Source organism: Lissotriton helveticus, chromosome 5_1, assembly GCF_964261635.1.
Source record: "Lissotriton helveticus chromosome 5_1, aLisHel1.1, whole genome shotgun sequence".
In the NCBI taxonomy this organism is placed as follows: domain Eukaryota; kingdom Metazoa; phylum Chordata; class Amphibia; order Caudata; family Salamandridae; genus Lissotriton; species Lissotriton helveticus.
Window position 1 is genome coordinate 434,529,683 of NC_136065.1, and position 22,473 is coordinate 434,552,155.

At 42.4% G+C, this 22,473-nt stretch overlaps 1 protein-coding gene across 1 annotated transcript in view; it reads right to left on the bottom strand.

Annotated features, from left to right (window-relative positions):
- The window catches only part of DFFB (DNA fragmentation factor subunit beta), a 120,373-nt gene that overhangs the window by 39,590 nt on the left and 58,310 nt on the right, over positions 1–22,473 (bottom strand). The window contains exon 5 of the mRNA XM_078642631.1: positions 12,488–12,658. Coding sequence (XP_078498757.1) covers positions 12,488–12,658 — 171 coding nt within the window. The remainder of the gene's footprint in view (positions 1–12,487; positions 12,659–22,473) is intronic.

Here is a 22,473-nt window from a genome sequence, read left to right on the forward strand (position 1 = left end):
CGGGTCACCAGTGTCCCGTGGGCCCAATCGTTGGGGGCTCCCTGCTCATGGGGCTCAAAGCTGAGGTTGATGAAAAGTGCTCCATCTGTCACAGGAGGTGCCACAGTGCCCATGCAATCTCCAGCTGATATAGGTGCCTATGCCCAGCTCCGGCCCTTCTCACCTATGGTCATCCGGGCCTACTGTATATGCCGAGAAGGACGGCACCATCACCGTCTCAGCTATGCCGGGAGGTGTCTGCTGAGATCATGGGTCCAGAGGCATTTGCTGTAGAATACCAGGGGATCTTTCCGCAGCTAAATCAGTGCTCTGGTCATTGAGCGCTATTGCACAGGGGAGAGTGCGAGGGCCGCACACCATGCAACATCCTTGGGTGGCCTGACCACGCACGGATTCTGTTCAGGCGATACAGGCAACAAAAATACTACATGTATTACCAGGGGCTCTTCCCTCCTGGATGGAGTGTCCCCACGCTGCGTCCTGAGTTTTACCGCCGGATGATGCAGGATTCCCAGGCACCCAGCGGGAGAACTGAGAAGACGTCCGCAACCTCGGTGCCGCTGGACATGCTTCTCCAATTGGACCCTTACAATTAACACAAAAATATGTCATCACTTTGGGAACAAGATCACTTTGATAGAACTGTAACTCTGAAAAAGTAATATACCGCATCTGGTATCCATGTAATTTGATTTATGGGGCGAGAGTATGAGAGATTAAAACTTTGAATTTTCTGCTGTAAGGGCCACAACACATGTAGAATGTAAAATGCACCTGTGAGTCAACACTACGTAGATACCAGCCACTGTGCAAGGGAAATAAGGTGGCAAACGATTAGGAAGATTAATATTGCTCTAATTGAGGGAATATCACAACATTCTATATTACCAGAAAATGTAGATTCACATTCCACTTGTTGTTTTAAATACCATATGGAGCAAAAACAACACAATATGCGTGTAGTGCAGTGTTGTCGGTGTTCCTCACATTATTTAAAACATTAAATAAAACTTGAGTGTATACATAGAAAAAATAAATCCCAAACTGTAACAAATGCCTAGAGTTGGATTTAATACATACTGTTCCATTACACAAACGCACTCTCTTAAATGTCTGCTTATTGGTACGAGTCTTGCCTCTCTTTTTTCTGTCAGAGTAAGAAGAGGCTAGCAGGTAGTGTGTCAGCCCGATGGACATTGATCCACAAAATGCCTGGGGTAGCAGAAGAACATCACACAGATTTTGGCATTAGTGACCTGACAGGAAGTGACATTATATGACCTATGATCTATGAATCTTCCCAGGAAGCCATGCCACATTACCTTAACACAAATGGCATCTCAATAATTGACACTAAGTTTCAGAATACATGATTAATGCAACAACATAGATAAAGTTCTATTTTAGATGCTACCTATATTAGGATATTGACATCATCTTTCAAAGTAAAGGTGAGTAATATTTGTCCTGAATTGCAGCAAACAAGCTAAGCGAATGAGACAGACCTCTTAAACTCCAGAGAACATTGTGCCAAAATGGGGTAAAATAGTGTATTTTAAAGCACAATTTTCACATAGATTTGCTTAAACGCCATAGGCTCAGAAAGGACACTCAACATTCAAATCTTTTCATTTTCATGAAGTGCAATGAATCCCAACTCTCTCTAGCAAACGATCCCATTTTGTTTTACCAAAATGTGCTATGGATACCTTCATATGTGAGAAATTACCTTCATTGTAGCAGGGCTAGGGCGTTGTCATTGGTGACCATACAATATGGGTCTCCTTTATGCCTATAATTACACATTTGCCCGTGCTAGAATTTTGCTGTTAATGCCATGCTTCTACCACGAGTGACCCTCAAGCCAAAAATTACTTTGAGTAAATCAAGGCCACCACTTTGTCATGACTGCCCCGTCCCATATGCCACAGTTGACCTTCCTTATAACAAGAATTATCTTCAATGTGCTACCAACATTTTGCCAAGGGTGGTCTCACGCCAATAATTTCCTCAAGGGTGCCAGTAACAGCATTTTTGAATGGGGGCCCTGTATGGCATGAATTACCTCTTGTATACTAGCACCAGTATTTTACCTTCGAATATTCTAGTGCCAGTATATGGTTATGGGTGCCTGTCATGCTAGGAATTGTCTTCAGTATGCCAGTGCCAGTATTTATGCCGTAGATGACTCTAAAAAGCCAAGAATTGCCAGTGCCAATGGCAGGCTTGCAAGCAACACATTACTATTCACCACATTCTTATCACGTTCACTTACATTCATTGTTAGACCTGCCAGCCTTAGGGTGGTCTTCCCCCAAACATTTTGCCTTACTCCTTCATTTTTGCAGCCAACCAGTGCTAAAGTGTATTTGCTTAATCCCTTAAACATGGCAACATTGGCTTACACACGAATGAATGAATGAATGAATGAATGAATGAATGAATGAATGAATGAATGAATGGCTTTATTTCGATATATAGAATATCATAAAAGCAGAAATACAGCGTGTTAAAAATAATAAAAACAATCACATTCTGTTTATACAATGAAAAGACATAAGAACAGATAATACAAACATTAAATAGCCAGGGAAAGCCTATTCAAACGGATTAACCATAACCATTTTAAAAATTTGGACACCCCGCAAACAACTAAAGTGCGTGTGTCAGATTTTAAAATGCGGAGTGCCTCTCTATGCTGCCGGGTACCTAATAATTTACATAGGGGTTTAAGCCATCTCCTCCTCGGCAATGCATATGCTGGGCACTCAAAGAAGATGTGGGCGACCGATTCTATGCGGGTTGGGCAGGTCACACAGAAGGGGCAGTGAATACGCCTATGGGTAGTGTCCCCACTCTGACTTTAAAATACAGGGCTCTATCTGTTGAATTAGAAATAATATCAAGATAGGGTTTGTATGCCACCACATCCTTAATTTTCAAGAATTCATCAGTAGATTTACAATGGTTCACATCAGTGGAGTTTTTACAATGGACCCAACTCCAGTAGAGTTTCTTTAGAGCAGCCTTGGGGGGGGGGGGGACGGTCCTGGCTTCCCACGCATTCCCAAGACCCAAGGCTCCTAGCAGCCATTTGACATCCCTCAGCCACTTAATCTTGGACCAGCCCTCCAAAGACATGACCTCATCCAAGGCCTCTGCATACGAGATCAACTCGGGCACACGCCGCAGACGCGCCCAAAGCAATAAAGGGCGAATTCGGGCTTGGTCCCTAATCGATCTGCAACCCAAATCCATTAACACGGGTACTGATAGAGTGCTCTGCGGGAGAACCATCAGATCTTTCAAAAATTTTCTCTCTGATCTGGCTAGCACATCAAGATTACACATACCCCACAATTCCGCCCCATACAAGGCGGTGCTAACCCCTCTAGCTTTATAGATCTCCAAAACTGGGGCAATAGGCTTGAATGTGGAAAAACGTTGCTCCTTAAGTAGTGCACCGCCCACCCTTTTGTGGCTCAATAGCATCTTTTGAATGTGCGAATTCCAGTGCATTGAATCCGAGAGACGGATGCCTAAATAGTCAAATTCAGACACCCTCTCCAGGGGCACGGAATTCAGCACCGGGGGGCGGCCCATTTTTTTGGGCGGGTTCATAACCAGGAACTTTGTTTTATTGGAGTTGATTATCAAGCCCCGTTGTGAGCAGAACTCCTGGTAGCTGTTTAGGAGACTCTGCAAGCCCACAGGAGTCTTGGAAATGAGCAGGGTATCATCCACAAAGAGCAGAGTGGGGATGCGCTTGCCCTCCAGGGAGGGTGCATCTACAGGGTGTTTGAGCAGGTGCTCCACCACTCTATTCACATAAAGTGAAAAAAGAGTGGGGGCAAGCACACAACCCTGACGGACACCCCTTTCAACTGGAATCCTATCAGTTTTTTCGCCACGCTTGCCCCACCGCACCTGTGCAAAATTATCAGCGTGAAGCCTGACTAAGAGGGACAGGATATACGGGGGCAGCCCCATCTCAGACAGAACTCTCCACAACCCCTCCCGTGGTACTAGGTCAAAGGCAGTCTTCAGATCTATAAAGGCCAGGTAAAGGCTGCCCTTGCCCAGCACCACCACCTTCCAGTAGAGGAGAACCAGTCTGAAGGCCTGTTTTATGGTCCCTGTACCCGTGCGAAATCCGGCCTGGAGGTCCGATAAGATGTTATTCTCATCTATCCACTGGAGGACCCTTCCCAGAATTACTTTACCAGCTACCTTTTGGGTTGTGTCAATTAAACTTATGGGCCTGTAGTTGGCTGGGTCGTCTCGGCACCCCCTCTTAAATATCGGGACGACTTCCGCCCCTTTCCAGGATTCTGGGACAGGTGCACCATTGTTAATAGCGTTTAACAAGGATGAGATCAGCTTCCCCCATTCCTGTTTGTTGACGCGTAATAAGTCGCCCGGTATCCCATCAGGTCCGGCTGCTTTGAGGGGCACCAGCGATTTTATTACACTTTCAACCTACACACAAATGGCACATTTTGACTTGACAAAATAAAAATGTTGCCAGGCCTAAACGTTCCTTTTTAATACATATATGTAATCCCAAGGGTAGGCCTTGAATAGCCCATAGGACATATACTTTTAACTTTTACATGTCCTGGTAGTGAAAAACTTAAATGTATTTTTCACTACAGCAAGGCCTGACTCTCCCATAGGATAATATTGGGTTACCTTATTACATTTAATATGTGATAACTTTCACATGGGAGACCCCCTCTTTAATGGTGAAGTTGGATTTTATGTCCCTATTATAAGAAGCTGGCATTTCCTTGTCCCTAGCATTTGGTGTCTTCAGCCTGTTTCCTAGGTCACATGACTAGGTGTAAATGGCAGTTGGTTTTTGTGTATTCCTCCAAGACAGTGAGGCAAAGAGGGAATAGGTGTTGGCAGGATGGGCCATGGCTGACTTGGTGAGGGTAGGAACTGTCACCTATCACAATTCCACATCACAGAGGCTCTGCCGGATCACACTCACAAAGAGTTTGACAATAGTCTTTTGAGACCCTAGAAAAGCTGGGTCCTGGGTAGGGTGGCAGGAAATTCCAAACACCTCTAGGGGTGAAAACCTCCAGAACCTTCTTTTACTTTAATGAAGGCCGACCCTCAGACCCAACTGTTTAGTGCCCCTGTGGACCTGTGGGTACTACCGAAGGACTGCTCTGTGGCTCTGCTGCAAGAAGGACTGCTACTCTGCCACCTTGCAACTCGGCTGCCCTGCTTGCTGAGAAGCAAGACTAGACCTGCACCCTTCATCCCAGGCTGTAGTGACTCAGAGTGTCAGCGGACTGGCCTCTTTTTCTAAGCTACAGGGACATACATAGCTCCAGAGGCCTCCCCGTATCTGCCCAGCAGACTTGCAACTGGACCTGTCTGCTCTGTGCTGCCCTCTGCTTGAGTGAGTTCCTGACTCCCCAAGAGATGCCCTCAGGTCATGGATCCTTGGTGTGGCATCAGTTGAGCTCCCCTTTCAGGAATTTTGAGCTCCTTGTGACCATGAACGGGTTTGTTAGCTGCAAGATTTTGCCACCCGCAGCGACAACCAACGCAAAGCTCTGGTTAACCTGAATATAATCAACACGAGTTCTGCACTTCGTGTTAGAGCATCGAAAGCCGACAGTGATCACTGATGCAAATCACCAGCAAAGACGGTTTGTGATGCCCGACAGGATCTTTGTGCTACAGCAACGACCATCCATGACCTGCAGCCTGCTCTGCGCATTACATCAGTGAACATCCACAACGTTCTCCTTGTCTCCTCCTCCATCGAGAATGGAACTCTTCACTCTGGAGTTTAGAAGGTAACTTTTTCAGCAGGACCTACCTGGTCCAAGTACCCTAGCTGTGCTCCTTCATGGTTGGCCTCAACTTCTGACTTTTTTACTGATCTCGCATGACGAGATAACCGCACGTCAATTTTGTGCTTTTAGGCACCATACTTACATTAAATCTTTAAAATGGCATATTTCTGGTTTCACTAATTGGACTTTTGCCGTTTTGGTCTGAAATAATTTTTACATTTAACTCTCATTTTCTAAATTGGTGATTCATTTTTCTTATGGTGTGTTTTTACTGTATTCGTTTTTGAAGTGCTGCATAAATACTTTACACATTGCCTCTAAGTTAAGCCTGTTTGCTTTTGTGCCAAGCTACCTGAGAGTTTAGCAAATGTTACTTTGGTGTTTTCCTGTGACTTCACCCTGACCATTATTGTGATTGCTGCTTAATTAGGGTTTCACCACCCCTTAACCAGTAACCTAATTTCCTACATTACTGTATTCACTCACTCTCATTCACTTTCACTCATTCTTATTCACCCATACTTTCTCACTCACTTACACTCATTTGTACTCCCACCCTTTCTCACCTATTCTCAATCATCCATGAATACTCACTCTCTCTCATAGTCAATCACATTCACTTTTACCCCCACTCACTAATATGTTTTTCACTCACTCACTTTTACTCGCTCTTATTCAAACTCATTCTACCCACCTCTCACTCACAATCTATAACACTCCCTCACATACATTCTTATCTCCTTCTCATTCACACATACATGCAAGAAAGTGAAGTATCATGTGGTGTGGTTTTTAGACATCTCCATGTAATACTATTATGACACTCCAGAGATGGTCCTTGGAATCACACTAATACATCCTTAGCTCAGTCCTGGTAGGGTGGTAAAAAGCAGTCAGGCTTTACTGGAGGAACATGCATTTCAGATTATCAACACGGCTGCTAATTGACATGACTCAAGAAAAAGCCAACATCGATTTATAAAAATGGAGTGTATTTGCTATCTTAGTTTGGACACCAAAATGAATGGAATGGCATGCATACAACTGGAGTTATAGATTTTTGAAGCAATATAATACAGGGAAAAAGTAATATTGCGGTCATGGTAAAAACTACTAGTGACAATCGGTCACTTGCAGCCAGAGTTGCATTGGACTCTTGCAGGGTAAAGGCAATGCGGGTCCCATGACAAAGACAAAATAGTCAGGTTCATTTTAATTGGTCCATGTAGCCCTGATCCAGAGTTGTCCTGGCTGTTCCTGGTGCTGAAAGGGAGCCGTAGGAGAGCTGCTTTTGCAGCTGAAACGGTGCTGGGGGGGTGGGGGGGGGAGAATGCAAAAACACAACAACGGCACAGCTGCTGATGTTGGATGAACATCAGATGGCGTTTCCTCTAGGTGCAGCATCGAATGCAGGGGTCGGTTGCCAGACTTGAGAACAACAATCCTTGGCAGCGATAAGTGGGATAGCAAGTAACTTCGACATCCGGTGGTCCCGGGGAATGTAGTAGCTGCCTGTAACTTTGTGAAAGGAATGACTACAGTTCCTACAATGCACTAAACCATCTGGATTCGGGCGATCCCTTTGGAGAGCAAGATGGCCAACAATTCTTTGGATCCAGAACACTGCTTTACCTGCAGGTTGCGGGGGACTAGTGCCACTAATCCAGGGGAGGCTGAGGGTACTTCAGGCTTCCACAGGGGTTGCTTCAGGCTTCCACAGGGGGTGTTTCAGGCTTCCACACAGTGTGCTTCAGGATTCCACAGGGGTCCCTCTGTCTAGGGAAACCGAGAGATAGCCTAGGACGAGTCTCGGGCAGACAGTTCCAAGAGCGTTGTCATAGGTGCAGGGCAGCCCTCTTTTGCTTTGTGCAGGTCCTGTTGTAGACACGGGTCGCTTCTTCTGTTCTCTTTGATGCAGGTTGTTCAGAACTGAGGTTCTTGAGCCAAGGGTGTCCCTTAAATCATAGATTATGGGGAGTTAGAGGTGTGAAAGCACCTGGTGAGTTGCTTAATGATCCCAGCGTAGATGGGGTTCCCGTAGTCCAACTTGCAGGTGACTATGGCAGTTTTTCTAGTGCTGCTTGGGTGCTTTAGAAGATCTCCCTCAGCATCTTCAGAGTACAGAAACAAGATGCAGTTGCTGTTTATGATTATTCTGAGGTTCCTAGCCTGGGTGCTGGGTGTGGTAAGCCACAAGCTGGAGTTCCATGGTGAGGTGTTCTTGCAGAAGATCACTACTTCTGTTTTGTTGCTGTTGAACTTGAGGCAGTTGGCTTTCATCCAGTGTCGATCATGCAAATAGTAAACTTGCTTCTTGATAGGGAGAGTATGATTTGCAGGTCAGCGGCATAGGAGAGGATGTTGATGTCCTGTGCGTGGATTATGTTGGCCCGAGGTATCATGTATGAGTTGAAGAGGGTGAGGCTAATGATGAACCTTAAGGAGCTCTGTAGATGAGTATAGGGGCGTAAGATAGTTAGATCATAGAGATAAATAGATAGACAGACTTTACTGAACAATTAATTAAAATCCTTATAATAGAGCTCCAGGTCCTTCAGCAGGTGCAACATAAGTTTGAATGCTAAGAGGTGAGTACTAAAAAGCCATACTTCAGAAGGCAGTTCAAAACTCTCTGCATCCAGTACCTAAAAAGCTAGTGTTGCCTCTGCTGTGAATTTCAATGCCAAGGTTTAAATACAATGCAAATGTTTAAAGTGCAGTGTTTTAACAGCATATTGGATTTAAAAGGCCTATAGGAAGATAATATTATCTCACCTCCCATGGGCAAGATTGCTCTATTTGCTACATTTGATTATTCCAATGCGAATGCCCAGGTAAAGTGCAATATGTTTAAAGTCGATTTTTTTAACAGCATATTACTGTGGAGTGCTTGTCTTGGAGATAATATGGTCTGACTTCCAAGGGTCAAAAGTGCTCTTATTTGCCTCTAGTGGGTGGTCCGAAACTAAGGCCCTAGTAAAGTGCAAGGTATTAGCAGCATATTAGGTTAAAACAGTTAACAGCCATTAGACATAGTGGATGTCTAAATGCCTGCATTGGAGATAATATTGTCTGACCTCATGATCATAACGACCATGAAATACTCAGTTCACCTATACCCCCAGTATCTGAAGTGCTAGCTGTGTCTGATATGCAAAGTCAGATCTTAAAGCCCATATGAGGTACCATGATTTTAGTCTGGAAAAGTGCAATACTTTTAGCAGCATATTAATTTTCAAAGATTCTGATTCGAAGCCCTCCATAGTGACAGAAAGTGCTAGGGCAGATTTCATAAATTAAAAATAAAGTGGGCTGTTAGCTGCACTGAGTGACCTCTCAAAAATGATTGCACAGCGCCTTGGCAGGTCCTGATGCCATATTGGTGGCAACCAAAACTTTCTTCACGGAAGCAGCTTTTTGCAAAGGCAGAGAATGTGGGTCAGAGATTCCTCTCCTTTTGTGCAGAAACGGCATTGCCTATTGGTATCATCAAAGTTAGGAGCTTAAGGAGTAAGGTACGAGGCTGAAAGCTTGTGTTCTATTTGTTAAGAAGGAGCAAACCCAGTAGAGAGCACGTTCTTTAATTACAATCTCATGCAGGCACTTGATCAGAATGGGATGCAAGACCAATCCAAATGTTGCACAGGGGTCCAGGAGAATGAGGGCTGCTGTGTCTCCCATGTCAAGGACTATGTGTCGTCTTTGTCGGCGATGAGTGCTGTTTCTGTACTGTGGTTGGGCTTGAATCGAGACTATGTGCCGCTGAGGGGCTGAAAGTTGCTGAGGTGATCGGTGAGGCATTAGTTGATTGGTTTCTCCAAGACCTTTGCTGGATAGGATAGGAGGAAGATGGGTTTATAGTTTGAAAGCATGGCTGGGTCCGCGGAAGGCTCCTTGAGCAGAGGCATGGCAGTCGCATGTTTCCAGGAGTACAGGTATGTGTTGTGGTGATGGAGGCACTCAGGATGGGTGTTAGTGCTTCACTGATCGATAGGAGTCCTTTGCTGAAGGTCTGGTGGTTAAGATGGGGGGCCCCCAAGTGGATGGTCTTCATGGTAGCAGTGATTTCGACAGTGGTGAATGTGGGCCATGAGGTCAGGGTTCATTCTTTGGCGGTGATGGGAAGTTGAATTGAGACGGAGTCCGGTTAAGGTTTGAAATGGATGTATATAGAGGTAATTTTGTTACAGAAGAATTCCAAGAGCTAATTGCAAAGGTCTCATGAGGGAGAGGCAGCAAGAGGTGTGGTGAATTCTTTGATGATAGCAAAGATTTTCTTGCTGCTGTTAGCCCTGGTGTTGATGCAATCTGCAAGAGCGGAGTACTATGCAGTCTTTAAATACTGGTGGTAGTTTCTTAGGTATGAATTTGAGGATGTCTTTAACTGATTTCTTTAAATGTTCTCAGTTTGCATTCCAGTGACTTGCAGTGTCATTTCGCCAGCCTGTGTTTCTATGTATAGCAGATGGCCTGTGATCAGGCCCTCGCCCTTGGATTACACTTGAGGGAAGTCATGATGTTGGAGCATGCTGTGATCCAACTGTTGAGGTTCTTGATGTATTTCAGCAAGTTGCTGATGTTCTTGGGCTAGTGCACAGAGAGGGTGGAAGCCCACTCCTCTTCTGAGATGCTTTTCCAGCTGTGGTTGGTGCTTCCAGTGGTGGTATGTAGGTCTTGATGCATGGTGGGTATGTCGAAACTGACGAGGGCGTGATCTGTCCAGATCATAGTTGCTTCTTGTTGACTGTAGTGCTGCTAATTGAGAAGCAAATTGTGGCCAATAAGTGCCCGGCGGTGTGTGTGGGTTCCGTAACGTGCTGGCTGAAACCATGGTTTCCAATGATGACCGAAGAATTAAGGTCAGTGCAGTAGTCTAGGTGAAAGTTAATGTCTCCAAGGAGGATGAAAGTGCAGGTGTTGATGATGGGGGAAGGATGGGGGGGACACAAAATATGGCAAAATTGGTGCAGGGTCCTGGTGGTCTGTGTACAAGTGCTGGGGAGGAAGAGACCTAGGGTTCCAGGCATTGGGCGTAGTGCAGGCTTGGATGTGCGTAGACAGGCTTGCCTTTGGAGCACTGCACGTCCACCCTGCAGCCACCATCAAGTATGTCCTGAGAGGGAGGAGGAGTGCCGGGTGCCATGAGCGGGAAGCCAGTGATGTCACTTCCTGTGCAGATGAGTTAAGGAAAATAAACTCCTCTTCCTTGGCTTCTTCTTCTGAAGACTGTTTGGGGCAGGGGGGAGTGAAATATGTCCCTTCCTGTGCAAAGGAGTGATGGGAGTCTTGCATGTTTATTCACCATTACTGTAATAAAAAAAAATCGGCATAAGGGCAAGCTGCCCATATGTCTTTGGCACAGATTTTGAAACCTCTGAGGCAGGGTCACAAAGTTAATACCACGAGTCACAAAGGGCTAGCCAAGGGGTCACAGCTGCGACTCCTGACCACCCGTAAATGACATCCATGACAGTGCGACTAACAACACCAGTCCAACACACATTTCAATAATTATGGACGAAAAAAATCGGGCTGAAACTCATCCATGGATTTCGAAGAAGGCAATGCATTTAGATGCTAGCGTAGTGTGTTAAATTAGAAGATTAATGCTGAGAAAAGAGGAGGAATAAAATTGGACGATGGACCCAGCCTTGAGCTTTAAAACGCACACTGGATTTATTTCCAATGACTGTTTCTTTCAAAAAATAAAATCAAAAAGACCCAGAGGCTAGTGTGGAGTAAGGTGAAAAACAGCGACACCCCTCAGTCATTATAATGAGTGAAAGCTACAGAATACTTGGGATATGTTGAATGGGCTGGGATAGGCTGACTTCTCACTCTTTATTCATGTTACAATCGAAGCCAATCATTTTCTGGGCTCAAATAGTCTGAAAAGAAAATCATTTTCTGGGCTCAAATAGTCTGAAAAGAAAATCATTTTTTGAGATCAAATAGTTTGAAAAGAAATGAAAAACCTAGACCGATCACAGATGGGATATTGGGATTGTTTATAGGCTGGGGGTATTAGATTAATAAATGGAAAATGAGAAGACTAATTGGGGAGTGGGGATAAGCATGCCTCCGACTCAGACAACCTGGTTATCTTGGGCTCCCATGGCATTTGCACCACTCATTGTTATTTTTGAGCACTTAAGCAAATATGCATCTTCAGACTTTCACAGGGTGTTTTTTTCTCTCTGCAAAGCAGTCAAGAATGATATACATTTGTTAGGTATGCTGGAGTGGTGCATGTTTGTATTGAAAGGGAACCTAGGTTGTTTCTGTGCATTACCAAGGATTGTAGTCTGGAAGTTGCTGTCTGGTGCATTTTAGTTGAACAAATACGGCTATCACAACTAAACATAATGATTTGTGAATGGAAAGCACCAAAAAGCAAATGGTGTATCCCGAGAAACATTGTTCCCTGTTAACTACGTATCGCCCTGCTAAGGAGACATACGTGATGTCCTTCTTTGCTGAGGAGGCAGGAATAATAATCTGTGTATAAAGAAGTAACGAATGTCTTCACTGTGTGATCTGGTTTGGGGTTGAGCAGGTGTGAATAATATCTTTGTATGATGAGCAGACCTTTGAGTGGGTTGAACAGGTATGGAAAACCACATTTCTTTTGGTTTTCATCATGCAGAGTGAAAGACACAGCAACTTACTTGACATGAGAACCAGCCCTCTGATGTACAGATCCTACGATTCTCCTCTTCTTTTCGATTAAAGTAGCAACCGTTGAATTTCACTGACTTCAGATGATTCCACATTAACTCTGCTATCTGCTTATATTCAACCTGCTCTTTTGGACTCAGAGTGGAAGCATGGCTTTCAACCTGTATAAACAAGAGAAGAAGAAAAGAAAGGTAACTTCACCATCTTTTACGGCAAACTTTAGGTCGCATGCAAAGTCTCATTTTATATCAACCAGTTCCCAGTAGCCTTCAGTGCTAATTCATCTTCAACATGGGTACAAATGCAGGATCAGGAAGACTGTCAGATTTCCAGGGAAGTCTTGAAATACATTTCTTAGATTTCCATTTTTTGTAGGCATACTTAACTTATGTGAATTACCCGAAAATCTGGTATGGACCTTACTCTGTGAATTCACATTGATGGCTTTGTATTTAAGTTGAACACCACCTGAAATAACAAATCTTTCTAAAAATCGATTCTTTGTTTCCCAAATACTTGAGCAAAAACACTTTTGATCATGCCTCCAAGAACACTGCACTTGCAAGTTCAGATCTTGAATACTTGTCTACTAGACCCTGGTACAGCAAATCAAATGAGGAGTTGGTAATCAGGCTGAAAATCCAGAGTTATTTTTAAATTCAGATTTAGCACTCGCCTGAGCCAATTCAGTAGAGAAAGACAATCCTCTGTCTTTGACAGATGGGGATGCAAAAAGAAAACTAGAGGGGCTATCGTCTGGGGGAAATGAAATCAACACCACCTTAAATAGGAAGGAAGGAGTCTCCTGCAGTTTTCCCTTCTCCTGAAAAAAAGGTTGCTGTGAGAAAGACTCCGCCTGCAGCCTCCCTACTCTTATCAATTACATTAAGGAAAATAGTTTATTGTCTGGTGTGTCAATGGCCATGAATGCATGTACTCCTATGGAGACCACATCAAAGTGGTTAATAGTTGAATTCTGATAACCGGCACGAAAAATAAAGAGCCATGCTCATGTCAAACTGAGTGATCGTAACAGTGCTGGCTTACAACAGGTCAGTATCTGGCACAGATTCTGTATCTGCTGCAGAACACAACATTTGCAGGATATCGTATTGCCACCAGGACCATATCAAGCAGATCAGCAGGTAGGGCGTAGGCATCTAGAATTCTTCACTCAATTTCTTCACATGCAGATTTGGGACTCTTCATTTGGGTGTTCCGCTGATCTGGATTGCTGAACATTCCTATACGAGTTCTAGAAGGTCTAGAAGCTCCAGCCTCCTCACGCTATGTGGCACAATGATGATCACCCAGAATGGATGCATTTAAAATTGTTAACTACTTATACATTAATGATAAAAGAGTGAAATGATAGCACAGATGGAATATCTAGTCAATTTTGAATTCCCCACCCACCCTAGTTTAAGTCACATTTCGTATTCAGGCAGTTTCATGGCCAAAATATCCAATTATGAGACTGTACAGCTTGTAAAGATTTTCAGAAGAATTGGGCTTTATTTATCACTTGTAGTTCATGAAGTGTTCTGCTGACAAAGCAAACTGTTTGCCTGTGGCTCAATACCACTGTTGTTGTGCTTTTTTGTGTGGATTTCATTATCCATTTTTTCCTTTTGCTGATGTAGGACAGGACAATGATACTTGTTGCAAGACCTGAACTTCGGTCCCCCTCCTGACAGGCAGAAAACTTTGCAGAGGTAGGTACGGGGCATTAATGCCAGAAAATGTATATGGAAATAAGCTGTATCCAAAGTCCACCCTACAATCATAAGAGTAAGGCATCTGTCACAATGATGAACCAGGGACAGTGCAGGTGAAAAAGCATGTTCTTGAGATTCAACCAGTGTAGGTGGATCAGTGCAGAAGTAAGACGTATCTTATCTGTGGTATAGCCAAAAGTCTGCCATAGTATTCTGTACAAAAAATACCACTGTACCACAGTCAAGGTAGACACATTGGAGATTCTAGAAAGAAGCACAAAGTTGTACATTTGGGATAAACTGCCTTGTGTGAAGAACTCTGTGCACACTATAAAGCTGGTCCTGACAGTTCCAGTGTCCAGTTGTCACAGACGATGAGTCAAAGTGGTGGTAGGCACATTAGAAATGTGTGACACCCATCATGAACTAATTTAAGATCTTGTGAAAGGCCAGAAGTCAAAAGTAAAAGTAAGCATTCTGATGGCCTAGAAAAAACAAAGTTTTGTTTCTAAGGCGCCTGAAGAATCTGCTAGAGCATAATAACAATAAGAAAAAAGAACTCAAAAGGAAGATCAAAATGATCCCTAGGGCCAACTAGTTCGAAGCCACCTTACTATATCTGAGAATGAAGTCCATCACACATTACTGGCAAGTGTATTTTCAGTGAACAATTTTCAGAGTTGTTGGTGCTGACCACCTTCCTCCACTGTCCTGGTAGAGATAAAAAATAGTTTCAGGTTTGGCTGCGACTGCTGGTGTAGGCAGTCTAACGTTTGGCTGTAGCTTCAGAATTTCCAGTAATAATTATTATTTATGGATTATGCTTGCTGGATAGACCAAACCCAAAGGGCAGGCCTCAGCGTTACTTTGCTGAAACAATCACAGCAAGTTAAAGACTTTCTCACAAAAACGTTGTTGTCCAATAATGGGGTTATCCATCAATCGGGCGTGTGTGTTACTAGGAAAATGGTTGAATACCTACAAAGGCTTTTGGATGCATGATGGTGCCGGGCATGTATGTCCCTGCCGCTTACTTGGTACCCAAGCATCACAAGCGGTATGCATGTAGGCATGCCACAGACATTTGCCAGCAGTAGTGCCAGAAGTGTTTAAATCCTGTTCAGGTAAGAGGGGGCACGGCTAGAAAAAATATGTGCAAGGCAAATGCAAAAAAATCAAAAATGGATGAGAAAAAAAATCACCAGCCTCATGTCACCTTTAGGTAAGCACAAACAAGACTACTAAAGCATCAGCACCTTTGCTCTCGCTTTGCGATTTTGAGCAATGATGTTATGTTTATCCACATTATCAACTGGGTACCCAGCACATGCGAACCAAAATTGCTGGAAAAACTTCTAGATCCAGCCAATGCCTAGCAATGATTCATGAAGATTAATCTGTTGGTCAGAGTATCCATTAGAAATTAGTTTTTTTTAAGAACATATCAGTGTCAAACCAGAAGCACGACTTTTAGACTGTTCCTGGAAAGCTGCACACATTCCGTACGTGCAACACAAATATCGTTTTCTTCTCTTCACAGGCCTTGCGCAGCAGGGGTTGGCCACTAGCAGAGATGTTATAATCAAAGTTAACCACAATTTTACTTTAACCTTATTTTTCAACAATAATATATTTATATGTCTGTATTGATATTTTTGCATTTGGAGAAGCGGCGGGGCAACAAAATGCAATGGAAAAAAATTCTTCCTCAGAATTTATCTTCATAACTGTGCCGGTGCCACAGTGGAAAGATGGCAGAGAGACATGCAGGAATGGGTGCTAGCGGAAGAGATCCGCCTCAAGTAGGTCCGCATGGATGACAGGGTGGAAGAGGACCCCAGGGACTGGGCGAATATGCTCAGAAAATTGGCAGGGGACGGGGACCGGGTAATTGGTTAGGGCTCCCAAGGGCTGGATGGGGAGTGACAAGTGAGAAGTAGTAATGAAAATGACTGCACCCACATCACATGGAACATGTAGCTAGGCAACTCAGTGGGAGAAGGTGGGAGTAAGATACTGATAAGGTCTCCTGGGGGAATTACACTCGTAGTGGGCTAACTCATGGTATGCTTGGTGGGGGGTGTTGTTGTTTACTGAATGTTATAAGTTGTTACTGTATGACAGACATGATGCACATGTGTAAGAGATGGTCATATATGGGACTGACACTGACCAGCGCTGCTGGATGTTCAAGCACCCTATTGCACAACAGTATCCTTATATTACCATATTACATGCATTTGCAACGATGACGTAAATGCTTCTTTTAAAACTTCAATAAAAAGTATAAAAAACAAAACTATGGGTGTGGGAGCAGCAACCATCCCAGTGTGTCCTAAACCCCTTATGCAAATATCAAGTGGGCTTGTCTTCGTCTTTGGGTTTGGGTTTGGAATAGTCGATCCGCCACACAAGAGATACAGTCACCATTCCCAATTGAAACTATCCTTTCACAGAGTCGAGGTTCAAACAAAGAAGTTATTTTTCTTCTCAGTAGAAAACTATGTGTTTTTGAGCATTTGCATGACTCACACTTCTCATAAAGCCTCAAAGTACCACCCATATGGTTAAGAGGTCACAACTTTGAAGGCCATTAGAAAAAAATTTGATTGAAGATCCTTTTGCAAAATGTGATCAGGACTTGTATGTCTTTAAGATCTTGTGGGAGGGAATTACATAGGTTAGATCATGCAATACTAATCTTCTAGTGCTAATGAAGCCCACCGCAAAAGAAGGAATCTCTTTTTGTAAGAGGAATTGAACAGCCTTTTATTTGGTGTAGAAAGAGATAATACCCAAAAGGTAATAATCTAATTGTCGGCTTTTTTATCATTCTACACATAAATATGGAACTATAACAGACACTGGTCTTCAGTAGATAAACAAAATTTAGATGAGTAAAATTAAAGGTGGATAAAAGTGTAATCAAAAGATGTAGCAGTGAAAAATAAACTATGATCTGATAACTATAAATAAAATAAAAGTCTTGTCACAAAGAGCACATAAAGGAAATGCACTGAACAAAGACACAATCAAATCCAACCTACAATGAACAAACACATTAGCCAATCTCTGCCTCCTCCTTCCAATGATGATTGGAAAAATAGGAAAGAGTAAAACAGTGGCTGTAGCTGGACCAGGCTCTTTATGTGAGTAAAATACCCAGGCAAATCCTCAGTAGAACACTAGCACATGAACAGTGGCATTAGCCCAAACATAGTTAGGAAAAAATAATCAAAAAACGTTTTTGCACATTTGGTGTATTTTAATTTCTGTTATAAAACATGATTAAATGATAAAAAAGTTTTAAGTACATTTGTATCGATACATGATAAAATATTCCAGCATTATAGCATATGCATGGGTCTAAACATACATCAGGTACATATATATTACAATAAAAAGATGGTTTCCTGTCCACACGTTTCGACACAACTGTGTCTTCCTCAGGACTGTACCATCATATTTCTGTAAAAAATATATATAAAAGACATTTTACAAGTCTGTATTTACAGTGCAAAAAACGTTTATAGTATAAATTTTGACATCTCATAAACAGAGCTAGTGTTCTAAATCTCATAAATCTGATAATACCGCTAGGCATTCATACACGAGAAGCATCATTTATATACATATATACAGATCTATATACATATCTATAGGTACCTATTTACATCACTGCTACAAAAATTTACTATACATCCACATCTATGGTAGAAAATTAAAGACCATATGTGTGATTCCAAAAGAATGATAGATAAAGATAAAGGTAGCAGAAGACATGTAAGAGTCTACGTATTTAAGTTATCCTTAAGGCTTTAGTGGTCCTGGAGTACCCCTATTAATATTGCATACCATAATGTTTGCAGCATCTTACATGGGACCCTATATGGCCATGTATGACTGGCTATACATTTCATTATATCATATTGTCTGCTTACCTATAAATACCAACACGTGGTACCGGAATTCGCACGTGGTACCGGAATTAGAGCCAGTATAGGAGCAGATACACAGTAAAAGGTCCCAGGGTAAAGTGAGAAATGGTAGGTTCTGCAGAGAAGAGGGAAGTTTGGGATCAGAGTACATATAAACCACCCAAACGCGTAGTTGGCATTTCTAAGTTAATCCTATATTATCCTGCATATCTATTTATATTGTAAGTGTCTACAGATATGACTGACAACTGACCTAATATGACGAACTATTGCTAATAGTTTGCCAATCTGATTTAATGTAGCACATGGTAAGTATAATCTTATGTAATATCGTTAGTGGGAAATGATGAAAACAGGCGGTTTGATTTTCATGCTCGTTTAGCCGATTTATAACATGTTTGGTTCAAAGTTAAAAACCTAAAAAAGACTATTTTATTTTCGAAGATCTGGCCATTTAGGAGATGGACTCTAAGCTGACCTTGCCGATAGTATCAAGTCATGGTTATTAGTTTTTACCTCCAATGTTGGTATTCTGAGAACATCCGCTTTTTGGCGTTTAGCAGCAAAATTTACCGCCTACATAAAAAGAGAGAGAGGGGCAGAAACGAGAATAACGTCATGGTGGGGACGGATCTGCCACATTACTAAATCACCTCTTCGTATGCAACAAAAATGTTTACCTGTTTTGATGACAGTTTATGTGAACCGGCTGCATGTGGTTCCCGGCGTCTTTATTTCTATGGGGGAAGCATGTACACGGCTACTGTTATTTTGACTACAGGATAGAAATCAATACTGGCAGGCTACCGCATTACCAATTGTTTTACAGAAAACGCTTTAGCGGAGGCCGGCAAAGGCAAGACTCGTGTTATTTTAACTAAAAGGTGAAGATAGCTATTAGCAGGCTGCCGCATAAACAGTGGATTCAAAACCGCTATAGCGGAGGGCGGCTTACCGTGAATCTGCACCCTTTCACTCGATTAACTAGTGTGGCCCGGCTTTAGAGGTTGATTGACGTAGCCTGGCTGCACGCGGTTCCCAGCGTCTCTGATACTACAAATGGAACACGCACAGTTTTAATAGTTTGCTAACTGGTATTAAATGACTTCTAGCTAATAGCTATTAGCGCATTAGCCTGCAGACTTACCGTGAATTAAAGAGCTGAACGCGGACCGGTAGAAGATGGATCCCGGCGGTTTCTAGTATTTCGGCAAGAATCTAAGCTGTGCATATGCATTGGCTATATATAACGGCTGCGTTTATTGGTTAGATTAAGGTCATGTGCTTCTTAAAGGGAAAGGCTAACATTATTCGCACTTTATTTTTAAGATCTTACTCAACAGTATTGTGAGACCCTTTACAGGGAAATTATTCATGAAACCTATATTTGCATGCATAGGGGATAGAATGTTTAATAGTTTCCATATGAAACCATTTGCAGAAGAACAAATATATCCCATTTGATTTTTATACTATTGCATTAATCCATGGTAAATCATTGTTTAACCCATGGGAGAAAGTGTTCAAAGAAAAAATCCAGTACACCTCTCTCTTCTTTCTAATTTTATCTCCACCATTGCTATTGGGTGTATGGATCTTTTCTAAAATCCTCCATCGGATCTGCGAAGGTGCATGGTGAAACTCAGCGAAATGTAGAGCCAAAGGAGCTGCCATTTTGCGTGTTTTTATGGCAGATCTATGTTCAGTGAGACGAAGTTTCATGGTTCTTGACGTCTCACCGACATAGCCTAAATTGCACGGACATAGTAAAAGATAAACCACATTGCTGGTATTGCATGTCCATAATTCCTGGGCTTGAATTCTAATCTGATTGAATGTGAAGATCTCACCAGAGATGATACCCTCACATGACTGGCATGAACCACATCGCGAAGTTCCCTTGACAGCGTTTCCGCCTTCAAAGGATTTCTGGATGTATGGGGTCTTCATGCCTGAGCCCTCGAAACGTGATCTTACCACTAGATCTTTCAAGTTTTTGTTTCGACGGTGCGCAAACAGGGGCTTTGGCAATTTGGGTTGAGTTGGTTCTACATTTAACAGATGCCAATTCGAATTTATAATTTGTTTGACTGTGGCATTTAATGGGGAGTGTTTAGTAATACACACTAACTTTTGTTCTTTTTGTTGTCTGTTGGAATTAAATAACACATCTCGATCAAAGTAACGTGCTCGCTTGTATGCCTCACGTACTAGTCTGTGAGGGTAGCCACGTGCAATAAATTTCTTTTTCATCTGTTCAGACTGGACATCATAGTCCCTAATGTTAGTACAGTTTCTACGCACCCTAAGGAATTGGGAGAAGGGTATACCGTCCTTTTGGTTCCTTGGGTGGTAGCTACTGAAGTGAAGCAACGTGTTTCTTGCCGTTGGCTTCACATGTAGGTCAACTTCCAGTTGGTTTGACACATTTTTAATGTGTATATCAAGGAACTCCACTTTAGTTGAATTAACATGTGCAGTAAAATGGAGATTTCCATCTGCCAGGTTCAACCATTCCAGGAACTCTAGAAGAGTCTGTTCCCCATTGGTCCAAATGAAAAAAATATCATCTATAAATCGGTACCAATGGGAAACAGACTCGTAGAACGGTGCCATCTCATTGTATATATTCTGAGATTCAAATTTCGCCATATATATATTGGCTATCGATGGAGCCATTGCTGCCCCCATACTGACGCCTTTCGTCTGTTGGTACATATGTTCACCAAATTGAAACACATTCTCTTTAAGTACCACTGATAAACATTGTAGAATAAATGGCTTATTGCATGGTATCTGGTGTAAGTCGATAAACCAACTAGTGGCCTCCATAGCTTGATTCTGAGGGATATTGCTATAGAGAGCTTCAACATCCAATGTTACTAAAAGATCTTTATTCTCATTGAAAGGTAAATGTTCTACTTTAGCAATGATTGCCCCCGTATCCTTAATATATGAGGGAGTAAATTGAATATATGGTCTTAAAATGTTATCAAGGTATTTCGATAAGGCTTCAGTTGGGGTGCCTATCGTGGATACAATTGGGCGATAGGGGGGGTTTTGTTCATTTTTTTGCATCTTTGGTGTGCCATAAATGCAGGCTATTTTATTCTGAGACTTATTTAGATATTCATATTCCTTCTTTGTGATAATATCCTTATTAAAAGCCTGAGTTGTTATTTCATGGATTAGTTTAATAACTCTCTGTTGGATTCTTGGTGATTTTTTTATAAAATGTTGGATCATTAAGCATGGAAAGAATATTTTCTTCATATGCAACTGAGTCAATTAAAACGATGCCTCCTCCTTTGTCACTACTCTTTATCACGAGTGATTTATTGTTTTTTAAGTTTTGTAGAGCAGTGTGTTCATCTTTTGAGATGTTATATTTCGGTTTGGGAACATATCGAAGGGCTGTTGTTAATTTGGTGGTGACTACTTTTTCAAAGATAGCCATCTCTGGGCCTAATTGGTCTAAGGTTGGAGTAAAGGTTGAAGGTAAGGATACGATGTTATTAGTATCACCCTCCATCTGTATATTTTCTCTATTCATAAAGAACTTCTGTAACCTTATCTTTCTGAAGAAGGAGTGTATATCTTGATGGAGTTCAAACAGGTTAGTATTTGAGTGAGGTACGAATGATAGGCCTTTAGTTAAAATAGAAACAGCAGACTCTGACAGAACGTGCTTTGAGAGGTTAAAGATAGGTATTGTATCTACTACCTTTGATATTGTTTGTTCCGAGTTTCCAGATATTGTTGTGGCTCTTTCGGATATTGATGGGATTGGTAGTGGCCTCTCGATTGTGGCTGAAAACGAACTTGTGCGAATAATGTTAGCCTTTCCCTTTAAGAAGCACATGACCTTAATCTAACCAATAAACGCAGCCGTTATATATAGCCAATGCTAGATTAGCTTAGCTTAGCTTAGCACAGCTTAGATTCTTGCCGAAATAATAGAAACCGCCGGGATCCATCTTCTACCGGTCCGCGTTCAGCTCTTTAATTCACGGTAAGTCTGCAGGCTAATGCGCTAATAGCTATTAGCTAGAAGTCATTTAATACCAGTTAGCAAACTATTAAAACTGTGCGTGTTCCATTTGTAGTATCAGAGACGCTGGGAACCGCGTGCAGCCAGGCTACGTCAATCAACCTCTAAAGCCGGGCCACACTAGTTAATCGAGTGAAAGGGTGCAGATTCACGGTAAGCCGCCCTCCGCTATAGCGGTTTTGAATCCACTGTTTATGCGGCAGCCTGCTAATAGCTATCTTCACCTTTTAGTTAAAATAACACGAGTCTTGCCTTTGCCGGCCTCCGCT